The sequence below is a fragment of the Pipistrellus hanaki genome (assembly GCF_964339955.1).
Source record: "Pipistrellus hanaki genome assembly, chromosome: 3".
Lineage (NCBI taxonomy): Eukaryota > Metazoa > Chordata > Mammalia > Chiroptera > Vespertilionidae > Pipistrellus > Pipistrellus hanaki.
In genome coordinates, this window is record NC_140505.1 from 130,842,095 (window position 1) to 130,867,668 (window position 25,574).

Genomic DNA, 25,574 nt, shown 5'->3' on the forward strand with positions numbered 1-25,574 from the left:
TATAAGTCCTATATTATATCTGATGCTTTTTGGGTTTTAAAAATAGAAATTTTATGACTAAAAGTAAAACTTTTGGGGCCTATGTTGTTCTTGGAGAGAAAAAAGGGAGATTAAGTTTTTAAGTAAAGCAATGTGGTAACTTATTATTGGGGTCTTATATTTAATTACTATAATATAATTAATTAAAAATTTAGAGTATTAAGGGCAAATGTTAGATCACTGCTCAAAAGGTAGTAATGAAAAGTTTATTTACTTTGGTATTTATTTGTTAATTCAAATTTTTTTTTCTAGTGAAGGAGCTAAAATTTTAATTGTTAGAAAATGAAATTATATCCTGAGCTATACTTCAAAAAAATAACCAGATATACTAGTTTCAAAACTTCTTTGTTGATTTCTTGTGATTTCTATGTTATCTTTAGTCGTTAAAGCTTTTTTCTAAAAACAAAATTGTAATACAGTATTGAAGTAAACTTTATAATGTTTATGCTTTTAAATTTTTTCATTTTAGTGTAATAAAACAGACGATTCTTTAAAATTAGAAGAAGAAATGGAATCAAAAGACTTAAACCAGCTTAAAAAGAAGCTCACTCCTTGGAAACATCAAAGGCTTGGGTACGTATTTTATAAGATAAATACCATAGTATTTAGATGATTGACATGATGATGAAATATTTACTCTTATTTCTTTGCTGTTAGGAAGGTGAATTCTGAATATAGAGCAAAATTTCTGAGCCCAGCCCAGTATTTATATAAAGCTGGGGCATGGACACAAGTGAAGGAAAATATACCAAATCAGGTGAGTCTACATAAGCTCAGTAAGCCTACATTTTCTTTTAGCCTTTATTAGTAATAGATTTAGTAATAGAGACAATATAAAGATGTATGATACAATAATAGCAATAAAAGTATCAGGAACTTAAAGTTGTACATAGTAGGCTATAATTTATCAGTATGTTTACTTTTTAAAAACACCAACTAGCTCCTTAGATAATAATAATTAATTATTATAAAGTCTTTCAAGTTAAAAATACTTTTACAGTCAATATTCAGTTTATAGAATTGTGGTATGATATATTTTATTATTTTATAACATATTCCTACCTTTGCAACTAAAGATTAATTAATTTTCTAGATTAGTTTGTCTGACAGTGGTAGCCCCTATCATTATGTACCATTACAGTCTGTAAGTACAGGGAAGGAATGGCCTGTGCTGATAGAGGTTTGAGTTATGGTGTCAGGATACCCTGACATACGGGGGAAATTTTGAGAATCCTCAAAGGAAGTATAAGGGAAAGAGTAATCCTTGAATTAGTAAGTGCTAGTTTAGTACTAACTTCTTATAGTCAAAGGATAAACAGTGGAGCTTTTTTGGTTGTTATATAGTTAGCATCTATTAAACCACATCGTGAGGGTTTTCTGCCTTTTCTGTGTGAGTTAGCTAAATTAAAACATATTAGTTTAGGTTATACATCAGCAAATACTTCCTCCCCCTATCATTGTAAAGAGAGGAGTAATTTGGATGGGGAATGAATCTTTTATTTAATTCCATACTTAAAACCGTGGCTGACAATTACACACAGAATGTGGCCATAGAGGACTGTGTGGTCAGCCATTCCACCTGTCCTATTTTTTTAAAAATGTATTTTTTTATTGATTTCATAGAGGAAGGGAGAGAGGGAGAGAGAGAAATATCAGTGATGAGAGAGAATCACTGATCAGTTGCCTCCTGCATGCCCCCTACTGGGGATGGAGACCACAACCCAGGCATGTGCCCTTAACTGGAATCAAACCTGGGACCCTTCCGTCCGCAGGCTGACACTCTATGCACTGAGCCAAACCAGTGAGGGCCCACCTGTCCTGTTTTTTAGGTGTTTCATCAGGTTGGTTCATGAGAAGGTCCTTGTATTGGAAAAACTATCTTAGTCTCTGAGACTTCTTTAAACTACTAAGATGAATTGGTATTATTAAGTGCTAGTTTAGTACCAACATCAGATCTTAATGGACTAAGGCAGGGGTCCTCAAACTTTTTAAAGTGGGGGCCAGATCACTGTCCCTCAGAGAGCTGGAGGGCCGGACTATATGAACTACTAATTCCTACTGTAACACCTCGGCTGCGCTCACTGCCCAAAAAACCTGGCGGGCCGGATCAGACTCCTCTGCGGGCCGCATGTGGCCCGCGGGCCGTAGTTTGAAGACCCCTGGACTAAGGGGATCCTTGTGTCTGATGGTCCTTATGCTGCCCTGATAGACGAGAATATTTTTGTTGTTAATTTAAGAACTGTCTTTTCAAGGTTTCCTAATATGATACCTTGGTGTGACTTTTGAGGGGAATTTGTTTCATTAATTGCCATTAGTGGTGATAAATTAAATTTAAATTAGTGGTATAGTTTGCCTTGACCTTTATTAGCAAAATAATTCAAAAAGTAAATTGAGTTAGAAAAGAATAAGAATTTTCAGTAAAGAGGTCAGTGATCACTAATGGTGATAAAAGTCTGTAACCAGGCCATAGACTTTAATGTGGCCACGGTCTTTATTTAAGTTTTAGTTTTGTTTTGTTTTCCTACTAGAAAGCATTTACTGAATGGTAAGGGTCTAAACATAAAGTACTCCTTTATTTTTCCACTCCTAACATTTAATGAAGGAATTTATTGATACTCATCAATGCACTTAATGTCAATGACTTTATTATTTTAGAATGTAAACTTATTTTTTTGAATCATATTACAATTTTCTAGCCCATATATCATCTTCATTTTCTTCTATGTTGTTTGAGATATTACTTTTAAAATCTATTTATAGTCTAGTCACTGGATATTGTATTCTAAGTCCCAGGTATCTAGTCATATAACATTAAGGTACAATTGGTTTTATTGGTCCAGTGTAATTTTTATTTTTTATCTCCATAATATAAGTATTGTTTTTGTAAAATGCTCACTTAAAGGATTATCTTTAATAATAAACAGCAATTGTAATTGTTAGCGCCTTTCCTCAGAATAGCTATTGAATCCATGTTAAATTTCCTTTTTTCTTGATTGTTAGATAATCTAATAATTCAAATTACATTAAGATAATTTAAAAATTTTAAATAATTACAGTTGACATACAGTATTAGTTTCAGGTGTACAACATAGTGATGAGACATTTGTGTACCTTATGAAATGATCCTATATACTATCTAATAAAGGGAGAATATGCTAATTGACTGCTACTCCCTCACAAAGATGGCAGCTCCCACAGCCAATAGGAGGGAATATGCCAATTGACTGCCATGCCCTCAAAGATGGTGGCACTCAGTTCCCTCAGCCCTCCAGGCACCCAGGACCAGCCCAAGGCACAGGCAAGCCTCGGATGGTGGCTGCCCAGCTGCCCAGGGCTGGTCCAAGGAGCAGGTAAGCCTCTGATGTCGTCTATCCAGCTGCCTAGGGTGAGGCACAGGCTAGCCTCAGATGGCAGCTGCTTGGCCGCCCGGGGCCGCCTGAGGCTCAGGTAACCAGGGCCGGCAGGGGCTTGCACTGCTGGCAGGGGCAGCAGCAGAGCTGTGATCGCCGGGTTGTCTCCTGCCCCCGAGGGCTCCTGGATTGTGAGAGGGGGCAGGCTGGGCTGAGGGACCCTCTCCCCCCCAGTACATGAATTTTCATACACCGGGTCTCTAGTAGTTATTATAATACTAGAGGAACCCCACTGGTACAAGAATTGGTGCACTGGGCCTCCAGTATGCATATAAGATCTTTGGTTAATCTCTTCCCATCATCTCCCCTTCCCACTTCCCTCTGAGATTCATCATGTCTGTGTGTTGAGTGTCAGTACACATCATAGCTACTGGTCGAACAAACAAATGGTTGCTTAGGTTTTTATATATATAGATTACTGACTATATTTCAAATGCTATACTTTATATCCCTGTGAATTTTTATAACTGGCAATTAATCACTTTCGTCTTTTTCACCCAACCCCCTCTCATTTCCTGACCTTCAATTTGTTCTCTGGGTAAATTTTTTTTTTTAATGTGTCTTTCACAGATAGGACTTTATTTAAGATAAAGTTCCACATTCTGTAATTTGACAGACATTGTAAGGACTACTAGATATAAAGATGATGCCTCCTCACTTTTGGGAGGTGATTTTTAGAAAAAGAGAGTTTTTATATTTTCTCCCCAGTTTTCTACGTTTGAATTTTCTGTATATAGATTTTAAGTGATTTAGTTAAATTCTTAGTTGGGGAAAATAAATTCAGAAATGAAAACATTCTACTCATAGTGTTTATTATATCATGTAATCTGATTGCATTACTTTACCTGGAAAAAGATATGTGTGTTGTTTCAGTTGAGTTTGGAATGGTTTATTTATATCCTTTGTAGTGCTTCGGGTTCTTGGCTGTAAGCATTGTTCTTAATATTTTGTACACACCAAACTCTAGTAGAACGCCTAAGGAGATATAAACCTCCTAATTTTTATTGTTGTTGTTCATTTTTCCATTGATTTTTACAGAGAGTGGAAGGGAGGGGAACACACACACACACACATACAGAAATATCAATGTTAAGATATCCATTTGTTGCCTCCGGCATATGCCCCAATCTTGGGCTGGGGATCGAGCCTGCAATTGAGGTGCTGTTGGGGGCCAACCTTCTAACTGCTGAACTGCATTGGCCAGGGCTCAACCTCCTAATTTTTATCTTAGTTTAGGATTATAGAAGTTTAAAATTATGTATTTGTAAAACATAACATTAAATTATTAATAAAGATTGCTGATAAAGTAAATTTGAAATATTGTTTTGAATGTCAGTAACAAATAGAACAGTAAACCAAAGTTTTACAGTATTTCTGTATCTCTTCTCCCTTTTTAAAAAAGATTGATGTCAAGTAAAACTGGATCACTGTGTACCTGGAGAGCATATTCATCTGTCCTCTCATTTATCAAACAGTAAGGTCCTCCCTTGTGAATAGATGCAGCTTTTTTCGCTGTACCTTTCCACTCCACCCTACACACAGTATAGGAGTTACATTCTCCCTTTTGATCCACTCTTTCAATTTATATCTCATTTGGTTATTATGGCATAAACCATACTAATATTATGATAATAAATTATCATAGAGGAGAAGGTTTACTCCTCTACCAAACTGAGCACATTGTATACAGGGACTTGCTTGCTTATCTTTGGCTCCCAGCCTTTTAAGCTAAGACGGAGCACATAGTCCGCACTCAGGACAGGCTGTGGAAACAATGTTTAAATGCTACATTCTTCCTTACCTCAAGGAGTTCATAGGTTAATGGGAGAGAATGACACTAGCAATTACTTCCTGTAGGATAAAATAAGTACTAATAGGGATTTGCACCAAAGGCTTTAACAACACAGAGGAGGAATCAATGTAAGGCCAGCAGATTTTATCACATTCTAGAGGCCTGGCGCATGAAATTTGTGCACTTGTAGAAGGGGTCCCTCAGCCTGGCCTACTCCCTCTTGTAGTCCAGAAGCCCTTGGGGGATGTTCGACTCCCATGGGGAGCAGGCCTAAGCTGTCAGTCAGACATCCTTAGTGCTGCTGCGGGGGTGGGAGAGGCTCTCGGCACCGCCACTGTGCTCGCCCGGCTCCTGGCTGAGCTGTGCTCCCCTTGTGGGAGTGCACTGACCACAGGTGACAGCTCCTGCGTTGAGCATCTGCTCCCTGGTGGTCAGTGCGCATCATTGCAACCAGTTCTGCTATCATAGCAACTGGTTCCATCAGGTCAAACGGGGTCTCAACATCCCCCAAGGGGGTCCTGAGTTGTGAGAGGGCACAGGCCAGGCAGAGGGACCCCACTGGTGCACGATCAGGGCTGGGGAGGGATGTGAGAGGTTGAACAGCTGGGGAAGGACCACAGAAGGGCTCCAAGGTGTGTGCAGCATGTCTCGCTCACTCATGATCGGCTGGACACCAGCAGCAAACTAACTTACCTGTTGGAGTGACTGGTCAACTGGTCAACTGTGCCTTGTGGTGGTCAGTGCACGTCATAGTGACTGGTTGAGCATCCTTAGCATATTATTAGCATATTACACATTGATTGGTTGAATGGATGAGGTTAAGCCTAACTTAGCATATTAAGCTTTTATTATTTCAGATTATAGTTTACTATTTTGTGGGGTTAAAAAACTAGTATATTTTAAATATATTTTTTAAAAGTTGAGGTTCTGCTGATTCCAAGGAATTCTGAGGAATTTGAGAGGGAAGCCTTGTGACTCTCATTGGGGGCTTATACTGATAGTAACTATATATAAAACTAAATTAAAACTTGGGCTTAGGGGGTTGGGACATTTTAGTAGTCATCCAGGGGCAGAGAAATAGGAGTAATTAGGAGTAGCCATGAAACATTTGAGACATGGGGTATGTATTAGAAATAAAATCTGGATTATATCATGGTACATTATAACAAGGTTTTAGTGCATTCAGAATGCCTTGGTTAATAATTCAATAGACTTAACTCATGTGTTAAATGCAAAAACCACTACAGTAAGTCCTCACTTAATATCATTGATGGATTCTGTGACTTTAAGCAAAACTACATATAATGAAGCCAGTTTTACCGTATGCTAATTATATAAACAAAAGAGTTACATTCCTGTGGCATCTGATCAGTATATATAATGATGAAACAATGTTGAACTAAACCAAATTAAGGATCTGTTAAACTTGTAATATTCTTCAAAGTATAGGCATTGACAGAAATGAACATGGCTCAATTTTTTGGTCAGTGAAGAAAACAATATTTTGAATTATCCTTTAGTGATGTTTCAGGTTTAGTAATGGTAAAGGCAGATGTTGTCCTTTGACTTTGGCTAATTCATTAGAGATGTAATATTTTTTCTTTGAATTCTGTAGTATCTTGGTAAGGAGTTGAGGATATGTTTCTCCAATGCTAAGTTTTAGTATTTGCTTTTTTTGTATTTAAGTAAAAGCAAAGCAATTTAAAAAGACAGTATCCAGATGGAATGCTTACATTTCATCTTTATGATAGAAAAAAATTAGGTCATTTTGAGAATAAATATTTTTTTATTTTACTTTAATTTTTGTTGAGGTAACATTGTTTATAACATTTCACAGATGAATTTAAATAGGATTTAAAATAATTTATATTTTTACATTATGGACTTATATTTATGGAAGCCAGTAGGTGGCAGTATGATATATACAATGAAAGAGTTTCAAAGGAGGGTAAGAGTCCATTTCATATACAAATATGATATTTGTATATTAGAGAATTCAGATCACTGTATAGTTCATCAAAATATTTTTTGTATTCTGCCACTTTGTTGAAAATATTACAATTACTACTTTGGGGGCTTCTCTACTGAAAATAACTATAAAACTAGAAAATTAAAAACAAGGCTTAGGGGGTTGAGGCATTATAGTAATTTGTCCCAGAGTAAGGAAATAGGAATGTTAATTAGGTTACCTGTCATAGACAGCATCTGAGCTATGCAATAATGTGGTTGGTTTTTGAAGTTATATTAACAAATCTTGGTTATTGAATTAAATATTACTAAAATACCAAAAAATTTGGTTGACAATTTTGGTATATATATTTAGAAGGGAGAATAATAGGTATTTTATTGATTCCCATGAATATTCATTTATGGTATTAACCTGTCATTAAGTATGTTTCTGTATTTCTCCTCTAGGGTTCTCTAAATGCCATGTGGTATGCAGAGGTTCGTTGCTTTTGAGTTTTTAAAAAACTGTAATAATGCATAGAGTACTTGTGTAATTTCAGTTGAAATAAGAAGTAGGTGTCAATATTTTTCTTAGCTGCTACAGATTTCTCCCTGTGTGCTGGCTTGAAATAACTGCATTGTGCTTTAGCTTGTCTGTTTTAATTTCTGCTTAAAAATTCACATAATTTGATAAACATATGTGGCTATTTCTGCCTTCCTTTCTCTTTGGTCTCTGGTTGTATGTGCGCAATGTCTTTGATATGCTACTTGATGGTGTTTGCAAAGGAGCATTTACAATAATGTATGATGTCTTAATTCTCCTGTGTAGGTTAAAGAACTTCGAGAGAAGGCTGAATTTTATAGGAAACGCGTTCTGGGCACACATTTTTCTCGGGACCATCTGAATCAAGTTCTGTCTGATAACAACAGTTGGTGGGATGTCTCCTCGACCACGAGCTCAGAAGGAACCGTTAGCAGTAACATTAGAGCACTAGATCTTGCTGGGTGAGATGTTTTTTGTTTGTAGTGAAAAAGTATGCTGTAGCTTATGTAGATCATGGAATTAAATAGGTAAATGACATACTACTCAAAATCCATTTTCTACTTAAATGGAGATATGTCAGCCATATATTATATTTTATTATTTTTAGTTTACTTTCTACATACTCACTTTAAACACTTGTGTATAAATAATACATAATGTAAATCTGGAAGACTGGATTTTATAATGTTCCTTTTTAATAATTAAAAATATAGTAGGGATGATTATATAGCAGATGTAAAAGAACTTGAAAAGTAAGCTATTAGTACATATCCATTATCATTTATTAATAAATTTCTATGGTTATTATGGAATGTAGGTCCTACTTCTATGGGAGAATTCTCTGCTGTGTTGGGCTTTAAAGTGAAATGATCTAACTTTTTATAAGAAAATTAACACATTGATATGTAGCAAATAAAATAGTTTTTAGTTGTGACAGTGTATTAATATAGTCACACATAGCAAATTGAACTATAAATTCTAATTATGTGACATCTGATTTTAAGTTCGTAAAACCTGTTCTTTAGTAATGTCTGGAAAAGATTAATCTATCTAAAGTATAAAATTTGAATCAGCTTACCAGATCCACAATTATATTCGAGTTTGTGCACAAACTAATTGAGCAAGTTAGAACATGCGGGGTCGGTCCTAGTTTATGTGTATAATGCCAATTTAGGGGATATGCATGAATTTTGTCAGTAGTGGTGCAGGCATGTATATGTGAAGACAGGAGAAGAGAAGATAAATATATTTTATTTTGGAGTATTTAATTATAGATCATAACTTTAATATGCTATACTGCAAAATGAATTCTTAGGTTTCCTTCTTTTTAAAAAAAAATATATTTTATTGATTTTTTTGCAGAGAGGAAGGGAGAGAGATAGAGAGATAGAAAAGTCGATGAGAGAGAAACATCGACCAGCTGCCTCCTGCACACCCCCCACCGGGGATGTGCCCGCAACCAATGTACATGCCCTTGACCGGAATCGAACCCGGTACCTTTCAGTCCGCAGACCGATACTCTACCACTGAGCCAAACCGGTTTTGGCATTAGGCTTCCTTCTTTAATATCTGTGGGAAATATATAGTTGTGAATAGTGGGAGGGAATGATGGAGTCATTAAAATTGGTATAACTAGAAAACTCAAACTATTCAAGTTTAAAATAAAGCTTATTTTGTTATGCAGAGATCCTACAAGCCATAAGACTTTGAAGAAATATTCTACAAAACGAGAAGGAAAAAAGCCTATCTTGGAAGAACAGCCCCAGAAAAATACCACGGAGAAATTGGGTGTGTCAGATGCTTCCACTGTACCTGTCAGAAGGCGCCTAGCCTGGGATGATGCAGAGATCACCAATGAAGACATGCAGAAAGATGCAGGGGACAGAGGAAGGGACAAGCAGGTTTATATGGGAGAGTTGGAAGTACATGAAAAATCTAAGGCAGACAAGATAAAAGAAGGGTGAGAGTTTTAAATTAATATATAGCAGCATTGTACAGAGTTAATATGTATTTTGTTACTAATTAAGTATACTGGGCTTTTAGTTTTATGATTAATAAAGATTTTATTTTAATCTCAGGAAGTAGGCATTCTGTATGGCTTTTAATTTTATTTGATCAGGTATTTGAGTCATCTGAACTTAGTAATTGAACACTTTGAATGCTGAGCTATTTGGGGAGGAAGTAGTGAATGTTATTTTCATTTATGTCCTGCTAATTATGATTTGCCAGATTTGTAAATATGTCTGAAGAATGACTTTCTGTAAGATTTAAGGTTATTCTTTTTTTTCCTTTTTTTTTATTAAGGTATTAGATGTGTACATATCTTTCCATTGCCCCCCCCCCCACTTCCATACATGTCTCTCCGCCCCCCCCCCCCCAGACTTTTTCGTCCATTGATTTTGCTTATATGCATGCATACAAGTCCTTCGGTTGATCTCTTATTTCCCCCATATCTCCCTATCCTCCCCGCTGTAATTTGACAGTCTGTTGCTTTACTGTCTTTGTATCTTTTTGTTCATCAGTTTATAATGTTCTTTATTATTCATAAATGAGTGAGGTCATGTGGTGTTTCTCTTTCATTGTCTGGCTTATTTCACTCAGCATGATGTTCTCCAATTCCATCCAGGTTGCTGCAAATGATAAGAATTCCTTCTTTTTTTAAAAAAATATTTTTTATTGATTTTTTACAGAGAGGAAGGGAGAGGGATAGAAAGCTAGAAACATTGATGATAGAGAAACATCGACCAGCTGCCTCCTGCACACCCCCCACTGGGGATGTGCCCGCAACCAATGTACATGCCCTTGACCGGAATCGAACCTGGGACCTTTCAGCCCGCAGACAGACTGACGCTCTATCCACTGAGCCAAACCGGTTTTGGCGAATTCCTTCTTTTTTACGGCAGCATAGTATTCCATTGTGTGGTTGTACCATAGTTTTTTGATCCAATCATCTGCTGATGGGCATCTAGGCTGTTTCCAAATTCTAGTTATTGTAAAAGGTTATTCTTAAATATCAGATGGTTATACCAAAAAAGAATGAAAGATAATCCTATATAGTAAAAGGCTAATATGTAAATCGACTGAATGGTAGAACAACTAGTTGCTATGACACACTGACCGCCATGGGGCAGATACTCAATGAAGTGAGTGTGCTCCCACAGGGAAAGTGCCACTGAGCCAGAAGCTGGACTCACGGCTGGCGAGTGCAGCAGGAGAAGCCTAAGCTGGCAGTCTGACATCCCCCGAGGGGTCCTGGATTGTGAGAGGGCACAGGCTGAGCTGAGGGTCCCCCTCCCCAGTGCACAAATGTTGTGCACTGGGCCTCTAGTGTTTTATAAGTTAAAACAAGTGATTTGGGCAGATAGGTAATTCCTGTTGATTTATATTCAGATTTTTTTGAGAAGTGATTCTCTACCATTGTACTGGTGCTTTTTGTCTATAGTTCAAAACTCATCATTCTTTAAAAAAATAAATAAATAAATAAAAAAACAATATATATATATATATATATATATATATATATATATATATATATATATTTCTTTTAAAAATATATATATTTCAGAGAGGAAGGGAGAGGGAGGGAGAGGTAAAAACATCAGTGATGAGAGAGAATCATTGATCAGCTGCCTCCTGCACGCCCCCCACCGGGGATCAAAGCCACAACCCAGATATGTTCCCTGACCCAGAATTGAACCATGACCTCCTGGTTCATAGGTCGAGTCGCAACCTCTGAGCCATGCTGGCTGAGCTCCCTATTGTTCTTTTCATGAGTTTTGCAGTTAAAATGAGACTTAGGGTCTGATTTAATGAAAGAATTCTCTGCTGCGTTCTTGCTACTTTCAATGATCTTCTCTCTTTTCCAGTATTCAGCCACTCTTGCCTGCCTGTGGATTTATTTATTTTTTCAGAAACAAAATGATCTTAAAAGTTTCATATTTTATTATTGCATAATGATAGCGAATTTCCTGGAGGAAATGCTTCATAATAGATTATTTTAATTTGTAGGTCAGATTCTTCTTCTGTATCCTCAGGAAAAGGAGGCAGGCTTCCTACTCCGAAGCTGAGAGAACTTGGTGGAATTCAAAGGACTCATCACGATCTTACCACTCCAGCTGTTGGTAATAGGCAAACACTTTGCAGCTCTTATTTCACCTGCCTTATCCACATGAAAATGTAGTTTAATTGAAACTTATCATCATCTGCATTTTTTCAGGTGGTGCTGTTTTAGTGTCTCCATCTAAAGTGAAGCCTCCAGGCCCAGAACAGAGAAAAAGAATGTCTCTGCAGGATGGCTTAGAAACTTCAAAGAGTGACTTTAGAAAGGTAACTATTTCTAGTTTTGGGGAAAACATCTCTTCAGGAAGTGATTTTGCTAATCACATGTAATAAAGGCTAATTTCAGACTTTGGAAAATTTTGTGTATCATATGTGGAGATAATTTATTAACTATATTAAGTAAGGCAGAGGCATTGAATTGTTTGTTTTTTTTTTTCTGTTGTATGACATTATATTTCTGCTACATACTTTCAAATCTTGTCAGTAATGACTCAGCAGGAAGAGAAGAAAAACAGTTCTGTTTATTGAGTATCTAATGTGTAGCAATTATGTTCCAGCTATATTTTAGCATCAAAGATATAACCTTATTGAACTTACATTCTAGTGGAGGAGACAATAAACAGGATAACTAGGTAAAATATGTAGTATTGTAGATGGTGATAAGTACTAAGAAGAAAAATAAAACAGGGCAAATGAATACGAAGTGGCCAGGGAAGGTCTCACTGAGAGGGTGGCATTTGTGCAGAAGCCGAAGCTATTGAAGGATTGACCCAGTTGCATTCTAGGCAAAAGAACAGCAAGTGCTAAGGCCTGCGGGTGAGAAGGTAGCTCATTTCTTCAGGAACAGACAGGAAGTCAGTGGACTGGAACAGAGAGCAGGAGAGGGAGAGTAGTATGGGCGATGAGTTCAGAGGCATAATGGGCCTTATAAGTCATAGCAAAGACTTTCAATTTTATTCTAAATTAAGTGGGAAGCCTTTGGAGAGGCAGAAGAGTGATATGAGTCAGTTAAAATATTCAGGCAAGAATGATGGTAGTTTGGATTGTAATGGAGGTCATATGATAAAGTCTGATTCTGGATATTCATAGAAAGTATAGTTGATAAGATTAGCTGATGTATAAGATATGGGGTGGGAATAATAGAAAAATCAAAGATGACTCAGGATTTTTACCTGAGCAATAAGGATGGAATTGCTTTTTAACTGAGATGGGGATGACAGTATGAGGAAAAGATTTGTCAGGGAAGACCAAGAGTTCTGTTTTGGACATGTTAAAGTTGAGAAGCTTATTCGTCATACAAGTAGACATGTTGGGTAGGGAGTTGATTGTAGTGTAGAGGAGAGGCTGGGCTGCAGAAAGATTTGAAGGCTCTTTATCGTAGGTGGTACAGGTATGTAAGGTCTGGAGACTGGTGAAGGTCATCTTGGAAGTGGATATTAGAGAAGAGTATATATAAGTCTGAGCCCCAGGCTTTTAATATTGGGAAGTTGAGAAGTAACCAGCAAAGAGACTGAAGAGAAACAGCCATCAGGTGTTGGGAAACAGAAGAATGTGGCCTCCTGGAGGTGTGAAGGAGGAGGGAGTGTTAATGCTACTGATGGGTCAGTAAGGTATGAAAACTGATTATTGGAGTTAGCAATCTGGAGGTTATTGGTGAATTTCTTTAGGGGATTTTGCTGGAAGCTATTCATAAATTCCAGAGGGCACAGTAGAAAGTTATTAGGTATTGGGGAGAGGCGAGAGAATGAGTCAGAGCAGTCCCCCAAACCTGCTCATAGCTGGTACCCACTAAATTGAGTTGAAGGAGTATGACTGGAATGACAATGTCTAAACTATATCCTGTTATTTACCCTGTTACATATCACACACATTATTGATAATTAGCTTTTTTAAGAAAACAAAGGAGAAAAAAGATTGCTGCCTCTTAGCAATCAAGGGGATAGATAATGAGAAATAACCATATCTAGCTCCTGGTACAGCCCCTGGTTATGCTGGTGGCAGAAAATTCACATAGAGGGAGTTCTTATCAAGTGATTAATAAGAACCCTGCTGGTTTATTAAAGGAAGTGTGACAATAGGAATTCGGAATATTGATTGGAATCAGATTTCGGAATCTTTGATCTCCATGGACTGTCCTGCTCTTTCCTCAGGAATCCAGATTGTCATGTGGAAGGTGTGAGCTTCTAGTTAGTTTTGCCCACAGGACTGACTACCTTCAGCTAAAACGAGTGACCCTAATCCATATTTGCAGCTGGATTTATATATATTATTTTTATTTATTATGGAATTAAGTTTTTGAATAACTAAATAAAATTAATTTAAATAGAGTAATATTGGCCTTTAACTTTTTAATGCCAATATCCTCTTCATCGTCTATATAGCACAGTTGTAACATTTTAATTATAAACTCCTCTAAAATAAGCAGGCTTCTTATTAACTTGATAAGAACTCCCTCTATGTGAATTTTCTGCCATCAGCACTACCAGGGGTTGTACCAGGAGCTAGATTTGGTTATTTCCCATTCTCCACCCCCTCCCAGCAATCATTTTCCCCCCTTTATTTTCTTAGAAAAGCTAATTATTAATAATATTTAAAAATGTAATAATTTTTCAATAAATAAATTAATTGATATCATTCTACATTTTTTTTTACTATAGAAATTAGGGAGAATCTTATATAATAAAAGCCTAATATGCAAATTGACTGAACAGCTGAATGACTGGTGGAATGATCAGTCACTAAGATACGCACTGACCACCAGGGGCAGATGCTCAACACAGGAGCTGCCTCCAGTCCCACAGGCCCCCACCCCCAAATCACCCTGCCAGTTGCCCTGCAGAAGGAGGTAACTAGCAGCAGCAGCAGTGGCTGAGGGTGAGGCTGGTGAGTGAGCAGCACCCAGCAGGCCAAGGCAGGTGCCAGCGGGGGTTCCCTGATCACCCTGCCGGTCGCTCCACAGATTGGTGCTGATCACTGGGCAGGCTTGGGGACCCTATCAGTGCATGAATTTCTTGCACCAGGCCTTTAGTGGCTACACTAATAAAAAAGAAACAGGCAAATTAATTATCACTCTGCTATGCCAAGCCATGCCCACCAGCTGATCAGGAGTGAGTATGCAAATTAACCTAATCAAGAAGATGGCGGTTGGCCACGGAGCTGGAGCAAGCAGGAGGCTTGGGTTGCCCCAGCAATGGAGGAAGCCAAGCTTCCCACCCACCCTGGCCAGCCCTGGCCTCTGCTCAAGGCTACAAAGTTTCAATTATAGAAGGTAAATAAACCCTAGATAATTGCTTACAGCCGGCCCTGGCCTCTGTTCAAGGAGGCGCTGAAAAAAAGAAAAATGGAGGGGCTGGGACCTTGGATTGCTGGGAGGTGGGATGGGGGTGGGGTGTGGAGGGGTGGTGATCAGGCCAGGATGGGATGACAGGGGCAGTTTGGAGTGAGCAGGCCAGCAGGGGCGTGGTGGTGCAGTTGGGGGTTATCAGGCTTTCTGGCTTGCCCAAAAGGATTGATGGAGGGTGCTGTGCACTGAGGAAGAGAACTCTGGACAGGAACCACTTTTAGAGAGGAATATTGGGAATTTCATTTTTATTCACTCGATTCAGTATTTAATGTGCTCTTATATATGCCAGCACTGTGCTAGGACCTGGGGGTTAATTGATATTTAGAACAAAATCCTTGCCCTGCATTTTTATTGGGAGAAACAAGACAAATTTTATAAAGACAATTTAAGGTAGTAGTAAGTGCTATGAATGAAATAAAATGAAAAATGATTTCCAAGGTGTGGATGAGGCTGTTTTACTTTGGGCCATCAAGCGAGGCATCTCTGAGGAGGTGGTGCTTTATCTAAGACCCAACCAATGAGGGGAGGAGCCCAATCAGAGATCTGGGGCACATATTGTTTTCCAGGTAGAAAGAGCAGCAAATGCAAGTGTATAACAGAGTTTTTAAGGAATGAAAAAGGCAGTGTGACTGGATCCTGGAGAAGGAAGAGGAGAGCTGGGAGTAAGTTTGGAAAAGGGAGGCTGGATAAGGAATGGGAATGTTGTTCTGCTGCCACTGGGAAGCCATGGGAGGGTTCGAAGCAACAAAGAAAATATAAATCTCTGGTTTGCATGGTGAATGGCATCGTTCACTGCTCAGTGGAGAGTGGACTGTGCTGGGGGAGAGTGGAAGCAGTGAGGCCATAAGGAGGCGTTAAGCTCAGAAATAGATCACAAAGTCGTTAAACTGGGACCCTCCGTGTTTAAAACAGTCAGGTCTTTTTAACAACAGCAAAATCATTTTCACAGAGACCTCAAATTCTATTTATGTGTGTAGAAATGAAAAATATCAAGGAACAGTTTTCCTAAGTGATACTTCTAGTTAAAAAAGGAAAGCAAGAAGATTTGTGGTTTTTATCTTAATCTTGATTAAAAAATATGTGTTTGTTGGATAATCCTAGGCCATGTCCACTTTAAAGCAATAAGCTCTTTAATTGCAGAAAATGATACCTAAGATCAGAAAGCATTGTTTTGAATATTGCATTGATAAACTCAAAGTTAAATAACTAAAGGCAACAATTACAAGGATTAATCAGGAAAGTTTGGAGCTGTATTTGATTTTACTGGTTTACATTCTCTTAAAAAAGTGAAACTACCCAGAGACTTTTGGGATAATGATATATTATCATTGTGGAAAATAAAAATATTGTGTCAAAATAAAAAAGGAAATAAATTATGTACACTTACTGTTCGGGATATCCACTTTTAAAATTTTGAATTATTTTGGGATAGTATATTTTTTATTATACTGTAGATAAGGCTTTATAGTCTATTTTTTATCACTTAGTAATGTATTATGAACATATTTCCATGTAATTAAATATAATTTCTATATGATTTTTAATAACATGATATACAGTCTGTATTATACAGTCATTGTTTTAACCACATGCTTATTGTTGAAATCTATTTTTAAAAGTGAATGCCTATTGTTATTTCTTAATTTTTCTATTTTGAAAAAAATAGGATGAAATACATCCTTTAGCTAAATTTCTGTTGTCTTTTGTGTAAATTTCTAAGTGGTGAAAGGATTCAAAATTTTAAGATTTTAGCTATGTTTTGCCAAATTCCCCAAAAGATTGTGCTTCCAACAACACTGGCAGTTCTGGGTATTATAGTTTGTTTTTTCAAAAAAGTAATCTTTGTAATTTTGGAGGTAAAAAATTAGTACTTCAATGATTTTATTTTGAAATACTTTATTATAAGTGAAGTGAATATGTTTGACATTTATATTTTGTGTGTATATGAATTGCTTATACATATCCTTTTTCTACTTTTTAATTAGGTTTATCTCTTCTTACTATATGTAAAGAAATAGTTATGTAGCAATTATAGTAATTCATCAATTGTTTAATACATATTTTCCTCAAATTTGATTTTTCTTTTATTTTTTAATGTTTATATATATTTTTTTTCTATAGCTATATTGGTTGTTAGGCTTATAAAATCTTCTGCATATGGACATTACATAAAGTTCCCCTATATTTTCTCCTCCTGCTTTTATAATAATCCTAGAGGCTGGTGCACAAAATTCATGCAAGTGTAGGTTTTCGTTCTCCCAGCTGCCAGCATCTGCTTCCCTCTGGCACCCAGGATGCAGGTTTTCCTCTGGATGCTGGCAGGCACCTGGGACCTGGGCTTCCCTCACAGTCTTGGCTTCATCCAGAAAGGGCATCTGATCTAATTAGCATATTACGATTTTACTGAGGCCCATTGCAGGAAAATTCCAGTAATAGGGCTTCCTGCTGCGGTCTCTGCCACCCCGCCTGCTTCCTTCCCTTCTCCTGCTTCCCTCCCTTCTCCACAGCCCCACCTGCTTCCCTCCCTTCTCCACTGCCCCGCTTGCTTGCTTCTCGGCAGCTTCACTCCCTTCTGCAGTGCTTGGCTTCATTCTACACTGTCTTCAGTCTTGCTCTGAAGACAGTGCCTGGATATGCAAATTAATTGCCATCTTGGTTAGGTTAATTTGAATACTCACCCTGATTGGCTGGTGGGCGTGGCTGGTGGGCATAGGGAAGATACTGTCAATTTGCATGCTTCTCTTTTATTAGATAGGATTATTATAGACTAGAAGTCTGGTGCACAAAATTTGTGCACTGGGGATTGCCCTTCAGCCCAGCCTGCACCCTCTCCAATCATTTTCATTTAAAATTACTAAACTGCCCATTTAGTAGGACATTTCTCTCACAATCCAGGTCTGCTGGCTCCCAACTGCTTGCCTGCCTGCCTTCCTGATGGCCCTAACCGCTTCTGCCTTCCAGCCTGATCACCCCCTAATCACTCCCCTGCCAGCCTGATTGATGCCTAACTGCTCCCCTGCCAGCCTGATTGCCCCTAATTTCCCTCCCCTATAATCCCCCCCAACTGCTTTCCCCTGCCTAGTTGCCCCCAACTTCCATCCTCTGCTGGCCCAGTCCCTCCCAGTTGTCCCCCTGCTGGCTTGAGCACCCCCAACTTCCCTCCCTTGCAGGCCTGGTCCCTCCCAACTGCCCTTCCCTGCTGGCCATCTTGTGGTGGCCATCTAGTGTCCACATGGGGGCAGGATCTTTGACCACATAGGGGCAGCCATCTTGTGTGTTGGAGTGATGGTCAATTTGCATATTACTCTTTTATTAGATAGAATGGAGGCCTGGTGCACGGGTGGGGGCTAGCTGGTTTGCTCTGAAGGGTGTCCTGGATCAGGGTGGGGGTTCCCTTGGGGCACGGGGTGGCCTGGGCGAGGGGCCTATGGTGGTTTGCAGGCTGGCTATGCCCCCGGCGACTGAAGCGGAGTTCCTAGTATCTAGGATTTATTTATCTTCAATAATTGAAACTTTGTAGCCTCTAGCAGAGGCCAAGGCAGGCCATGTCTGCAGAAGCTTGGCTTCCTCCATTGCCAGGGGCAACTCAAGCCTCCTGCTCTCTCCAGCTCTGTGAGTGCTGCCATGTTTGTTGGGATTTATTTATTTTCTATAATTGAAACTTTGCAACCTTGAGTGGAGTTCTGGGGCAGCCAGGGTGTGCGAAAACCTTGGCTTCCTCCATTGCCAGGGAAACCCAAGCCTCCTGCTCTCTCTGTGGCCGCAGCCATCTTGGTTGGGTTAATTTTCATACTAATTCCTGATTGGCTGGTGGGTGTGGCTTGTGGGTGTAGCGGAGTGATGGTTAATTTGCATATTACTCTTTTATTAGGACATTTTTGTGTGTATTTAAATGTTTTATATATATACTCCCACAGGTATATATATGTGTATATATGTGCACTATACACACACATATGCAAACATACACACGTGTTTTTATTTGTGTGTTTTTTTGAACATTTAGAAAGAAGGTCATGTGGTAACCCTCCTGACTTCTCCAGCTGCTGGTATAAAAACAGTTGATCCCTTGCCTTTAAGAGAAGATTCTGAAATCAATATCTCCAAATTTTCAGAATCCACTCTTCCAGTTTCAAAAATTCCAGAATATCTAACAAACAGGTCTGGGCAGTCTCCTTCTCCACCTTCATCCTACTGGCATCCCTCTCATCAAATTAATGGCTCTCTGAGAGATCCAGAATTTCAGCATAATGGTAATTATTTTGGTTTCAATTTTTTTCATTTAAAATGAAAGTCTTATACATATAGGTACAAAGCCTGTAAGTATCTACTAAATATTAATAAATTATGTTACTTAGTTTTTTAATTAGTGTATTTTATTTAAATAGGAGTTTAATCTTTGGAACAGTTCATAGTAGTGTACCCAAGTTTACTTTTGTATAATCATGATGTGTCTCTCAAGTTCTTTCCCATACACATGCAGGCAGTACACGAGATGCCAATAGCATCCTTTCCTCAGTGTGACAACCAAAAATGTCTTCATACATTGCCAAATGTTGCCTACGTATAGAATTCAGTGAATTATTTTCCTTTAGGTTTATTGGGCATTGCTCTGCTCTCTTTTAGCTTATACCATTACCATTGAGAAGTCTGTTGCTCTCTTTATTTTTCATCTTTTCTATGGGTCTTTTTATTCCTGGAAGCTTTTTTTCGATCATTTCTTTATACCTAATATGAAATTTTACAATAGTTCTTTTTTTCATTCATATTGCTGATACTCAGTAGGCCTTTTCAGTTCCTCACTTCTAGGACATTTTCGTGAGTTGTTTAGTAAGTAATTTCTTCCTTTCCATTTTCTGTTTTCTTTTTTTCTGATACTCCTATTATTCAGGTGTTGACCAAGTAACCATAATCTTATTTTCTTACCTTACCTCTCTTATTTGCCATCTCTGTCTTTTTATTTTAATTTGAAAGGGTTACACATTTTAATTGGCTCTATTTTTAACTTTTAAGAATTTTTTTAACACTGCGTTTTTTAAATACAGCATCCTGTTTTTATTTTATGGATCACATGTTTTATCTCTTTCATAAGATAAATAATATATATGATCTCAGAGTAGCTTTGATAAGCCTTTAGAGATGAAACCTCCATTTCTCGTTTGAAAGAGGAGTGAGTAGCTGCCCACCTGGGCAAATTTAAGGAAGGATCTGGCAGTCTTTTTTTTAAGTTTTTATTTTTAATTATAAGTAGTTATTTTTAATATTTTGTATTGGTTTCAGGTGTACAGTATAGTGGTTAGACAATCATACACTTTACACAGGGTTTCCCCCAATATTTCTAGTATCCAACCAGTCTCCTGGTTCAGTCCTATTCTCACTTCAACTTTCAGTGCTACTCAGTACTCCTAAATGCTGAGCCATCAGGAGAACAAAATGGTTGCTTCATGGTTTCCCTCCACTTATATCTTAAGAATATATTTTTATTGATTTCAGAGAGAAAGGGGGAGAGAGAGATAGAAACATCAATGATGAGAGAGAACCATTGATCAGCTGCATCTGTACGCCCCCTACTGGGGATTGAGCCTGCAACTCAGGCATATGCCCTTGACCAGAATTGAACCTGGGATCCTTCAGTCACCAGGCCGATGCTCTATCCACTGAGCTAAACTGGTTAGGGCTAATAAAATTTTTGATAGCTAACTTTCACTAAGGGTTTGCTATAAATAAGATATACTGTTGGGTAGCTTTGAAAGATAATTTCTTGTGCCTCTTATTTTTTTTAAGTGGGAAAAGCAAGGCAGAACGATTTCCAGTTACCGCAGCATGATGCCTTTGATGAAGGTATTTCCATAGTCAATAACACAAGATAAAAGTATGAAGCTTATTATATGGCATTTAGTTTATAATAATATAATCATCTTACAATTGATCAGCACTGTACACTTTACACAGTACTTCCACCAGGTGTTACTTCATTGGATCCTTGAAATCTTATGAGGGAGGTGAAGCTATCTCTATTTTACAAATGAGTAAACGGAGACCTAAAGCCCGGTAAATAGTTTCTAAAGCAAACAGGTGATAAAAGATTGAGCCTCACACCACACTGAAGTCCATACCCTCTCTGCTTTCCCCCATGTAGGTGGGATTTGGCCTAGCATTATATCCATTATTTTTCCAAATGCAATATATTTTTATCAACTTTTAATTCCAAAAATATATAATTTTGAAATATGAGCTTTTTTTTTTTGGTGTAGTTTTCATAATGACAAATTCATTTGCTTCTAATAGGGGCAGGAGAAATTTTGAATTCTTGATATGAACAACTGAAATGACAATTTTAATTTATCCTTAGAAATATGAAATTACTGAATTTGTAAATTTTGGGTTTGAAAGTAAATTTAAATTAATACTTTATGTATTTTAAGTTCATGTACATTAAAGGTTGTTTTTCCCCTTAGCAAGTTTGGGACGTTTTTTTCAGAATTTAGTGAGCTGGAAATTAAGTTGTTATGTTTTCAAATGCAAATATCTGGACAATTTGAATCCAGTTCTGTTTTCTTTTTAATGGAAGAACAACATTTACAAATAATCGTATAATAGATTTGCTTACTCAGAGTGAGGAATTTCAGTAATAATGAAAGGTAGCATATTAAAGTCAAATAATATTTCTACATTAAGTAAGATTATTTTAAATGTGATGTAAATACCATGCTAAGCGATGGCATTTTGTTTTTAAGAAGTTTTAAAAAGCTTTTCACTCAGAACAGCTGTACTTTTTAAAGTAGGACAGGACAGTCTGATGATGAATTATTTCCAGGTAATACTGAAAGCATAAGCTGTGTGTTGAGGTGATGACATTGTGGGATTTCAGGAAGGAGACAGAATGCTCATTTAACATTTAAATGTTTCATTCTGAATATAGTAAACTTGGTAAATTTACTATGAACTGTACTGAAAATATTAGTATCTTATATTTCAATAGAGTACTTTTTTCTATCAGTCAATATTGATGTTACAAAGCTTAATGCTTTTTCTTTTCTGTTATTGTTATAAACAATATTTTTATAAGGTATTTTTTGCACTGACTATAATTCTTTCATTGCAGATGAAGACAGATTATCTGAGATTTCTGCTCGCTCTGCAGCTTCTAGTCTCCGGGCTTTTTAAACTCTGGCACGAGCTCGGAAAAGGAAGGAGAATTTCTGGGGCAAATTATAATTAAACACACCTGTTTGAGTTACTTTTATCTAGGGAACTATTGGCACAATTTTTCTTTATTGCTCCATTCTGTTAAGACTTTTTAAGTACTGGATTTTTTCCTAACAATTCCTACTTAAGAAGAATTATTTGATTTTTCAATAGCCAATTCAATTTACTTGGAAAATTTTGACACAGGTTTATACAAATTTAACTTTTAAAAAATTCTTTTTACATTTATTCCAAATTATAAAGATATAGATTATAAAGTTCTTCACGTGTCCTAACTTTTGTTTTAGTGTTATGGATAGCTTGTAGAATTGTGAATTTTACCTATCCAGAAAATATTCTAAGCTAAGTAAAAATTGAGTTCCCAGTGTGAAGAATATATTTCTCTAATATTGCTTCTATTATCTTTATAATTGTAGATGTCATAAAATTAATGTTTTGCTCTTATTTTTCTGTAGTGTTTATTTTTTAGTAACTTTCGTATGTGGTTATAATGTTAAGATACTTTATTTTAGATTTAAAATACTAACTGTATATATTTTTCTTATTTATGTAACAAAGTTTGGTGAGAAAATATGTATATTTTTTATCTTTGTGTGTGTTCTATTTGTATAAGTACTGGCTTATATTTGAATAATGTCTGAATTTTGAAAAATTATTTGTATAATGGAAAACTAAAACTTTGTAGATATTTCAAAATAAAAATCAAGTATTTCAATTCCCTGTTTATTATTAACATAATAATTCTCCAAAATATTAGTACATGGAACAAATAATTATATTTTAGGAACATTTTACTCATAAAAGGTTAGTCAAATGTAATAGTGCTTTTGCAGCAATCCAAATGCAATGAAACCAACTCCATGATATTTTTGTATAAATGTAGAAAAATATAGAATTTCCAAGGCAGAATAATTTTTTAAAAATTTAACACAAACTTTTTGACTATACTTCTTCACTCAGGACATGTTCTGTCTTTACTTTGCAAATCATGATAAATGTAATTTTCTTAAAATAGAGTTTTTATAACAATAAATAAAAGTTTTATAATAGTACATAAAATGTATTGAAGATAAAATAAACGATTATTTGTGCTTATTGGTTAGAAAACAAATAATCTGTTCTAAATTGCTTTCTTTGGTCAAAAGTGCTTATACAAAAATCATCAATTCACAGTAAGTTTGTCAAAGATCTGAGTATTATCATCTATACTAATAAAAGGATAATATTCTAATTAGGCCGGACATGTTTTGGCCATCCTTCAAGACAAAGCCACAGTGGCGGGGCTGAGGCAGAGGCAGTTAGGAGTGATAAGGCTGGCAGGGGAGAGCAGTTAGGGGGATCAGGCCTGCAGGGGAGAGCAGTTAGGCAGTTAGGGGGATCAGGCTGGCAGGGGAGAGCAGTTAGAAGGATCAGGCCTGCAGGGGAGAGCAGTTGAGAGCATCAGGCAGGCAGGCAGGTGAGCAGTTAGGAGCTGGTGGTCCTGGATTATGAAAAGGATGTCTGACTGCCGGTTTAGGCGCAATCTGAGAGGGTGCAGGCTGGGCTGAAGGACCCCTCCCATGCACAAATTTTGTGCACTGGAACTCTAGTGGGGTTATAAAGAACTGGGACGTACAATTATTTGCTTACATTTCACTGGCCTTGTAAAATAAGTTTGTTGATAAAAGTTACAAAGGCACTAAATATGGAAATAAAAGTTAAAAATTAGTGTATAAGTGGATTTTTGAACACAAATCATCTTGGATTCTGTATAAAGGTCTACTGAGGCATATTAGTTGCAAAGTAAATTTGGAATTGAGAGATGGTTAGTTGGCCTGGACAGAGTTTTCAATGGCTGACCACTGATTTATAGTAAAGAGAGGAATTACAGCTATCTTGCAGAGAACTGCATAGCTCCGTCTATCTTACCTAAGCTATAGATGGTAAAGTCTGGGTTCACACACTGGAATAAATCACTCCACATGAACTTGATCTATCGAGTGTTGGGTGGGTTAGGGTATGATTCTCATGAGGTCTTTACTCCATTCTTGTACTGCTGACCACCTCTCCAAAGCACTACTGAGTGGCTCAGGGCAATGTTGAGGGATCAGTATTGTTCCATCACTTGAACTAAAAGATCAATTCAAAGGACCTGCATTTGAATTGGGTAAGTAGTTTACTAGAGAAATGGTTCATGAGATTTAATGGTATTTAGGAGCTGGGATTGCTAACTCAATGTTTTAACAAATTTTATTAAGATATTCTTTCATGTATAATAAACTTCAATCATTAAAAAAAATTACAGCTCGAGTTTGGAAAGAATGTATACATCTGAAACCAACACAAGAAACATTACATTTCCAGTATTCTAAAAGTTTCCTCATTTCCTTTAGCAGTTAATTTCATCCCTCCCTATATATAAACCCAAACCAGTATTATAAAGTGGTGATAATAATTTTTGTCAAAATTGATACTTCATAAACCGGACTGGAGAGAGAACATCAGAATCACAATGGAAGTTTTTCCAAAATGGACACACCTACCACCCTTGCTTTTCCATCCCCCCACCTTCACCCTAGATGCTGAGATTCCCATGTGTCCCTGGTTGAGAACTAGGACAAAAATGCACATATGTGCATATGGAAACTGCATGTTCATTTTTGCTTTCATCTCTGCATCTTTTTGGGAATCTGAACTCTTAAGAACACCTACAAGATGATTTTGAAAATTAAGGATGAAGAACATGATAAATTGCTTAGGGATGATATGAGATTTAAACATAAAAGACATCATTTTACAAATGGGAAAACACTCAGATTAAATGACTGGACAGCTAAAAGATCTCATAGCTGGTAACTCAAATCTAGGTCTTACTCGAAATCGTCCCACGCTGCCTACTCTCTAGTGTTAAACTTGAGTCCTACTGTGATTCAGTTCTCTGATTCATTTGGGAATTAAAAATCTAACTTTGCTTTCTTAGAAGATAAATGAAACACCTACCTTTCTAGTCAGGAATAAAGAGTATACGGGCATATAGATATATTGTACAAATGGGTTCAACCAGAATGAAATTGAGTTAACACAAGTTTATCCTTACAATGTTTTAATTGGCTACCCAGGATGGATTTTGTACCTTTGTTGTAGTTGTAGACACCCAAAAAATATTTATCCCCACTTTTGGAAATTTACCAAAGGAACAAGTAATCTAAAATGTAAATGATCCTGGAATCATTTACATTTAGTTTTGGACTA

General features: G+C 37.0%; 1 protein-coding gene across 3 annotated transcripts in view; it reads left to right on the forward strand.

The window, feature by feature from the left end:
• MDM1 (Mdm1 nuclear protein) overlaps positions 1 to 23,250 on the forward strand; it is a 39,072-nt gene extending 15,822 nt beyond the window's left edge. Inside the window, exons 6-15 of one of the 3 annotated variants that reach the window (XM_084878880.1) lie at positions 509 to 612; positions 697 to 796; positions 7,657 to 7,686; positions 8,018 to 8,193; positions 9,417 to 9,692; positions 11,741 to 11,853; positions 11,949 to 12,058; positions 19,141 to 19,387; positions 20,919 to 20,975; positions 22,240 to 23,247. In XM_084878880.1, coding sequence (XP_084735006.1) covers positions 509 to 612; positions 697 to 796; positions 7,657 to 7,686; positions 8,018 to 8,193; positions 9,417 to 9,692; positions 11,741 to 11,853; positions 11,949 to 12,058; positions 19,141 to 19,387; positions 20,919 to 20,975; positions 22,240 to 22,301 — 1,275 coding nt within the window. In that variant the 3' untranslated portion in view covers positions 22,302 to 23,247. Of the gene's footprint in view, positions 1 to 508; positions 613 to 696; positions 797 to 7,656; positions 7,687 to 8,017; positions 8,194 to 9,416; positions 9,693 to 11,740; positions 11,854 to 11,948; positions 12,059 to 19,140; positions 19,388 to 20,918; positions 20,976 to 22,239 lie in introns of all 3 variants that reach the window. The other 2 variants (XM_084878881.1, XM_084878882.1) reach the window with 2 other exon arrangements.
• The last annotated feature ends 2,324 nt before the right edge of the window (positions 23,251 to 25,574 follow it).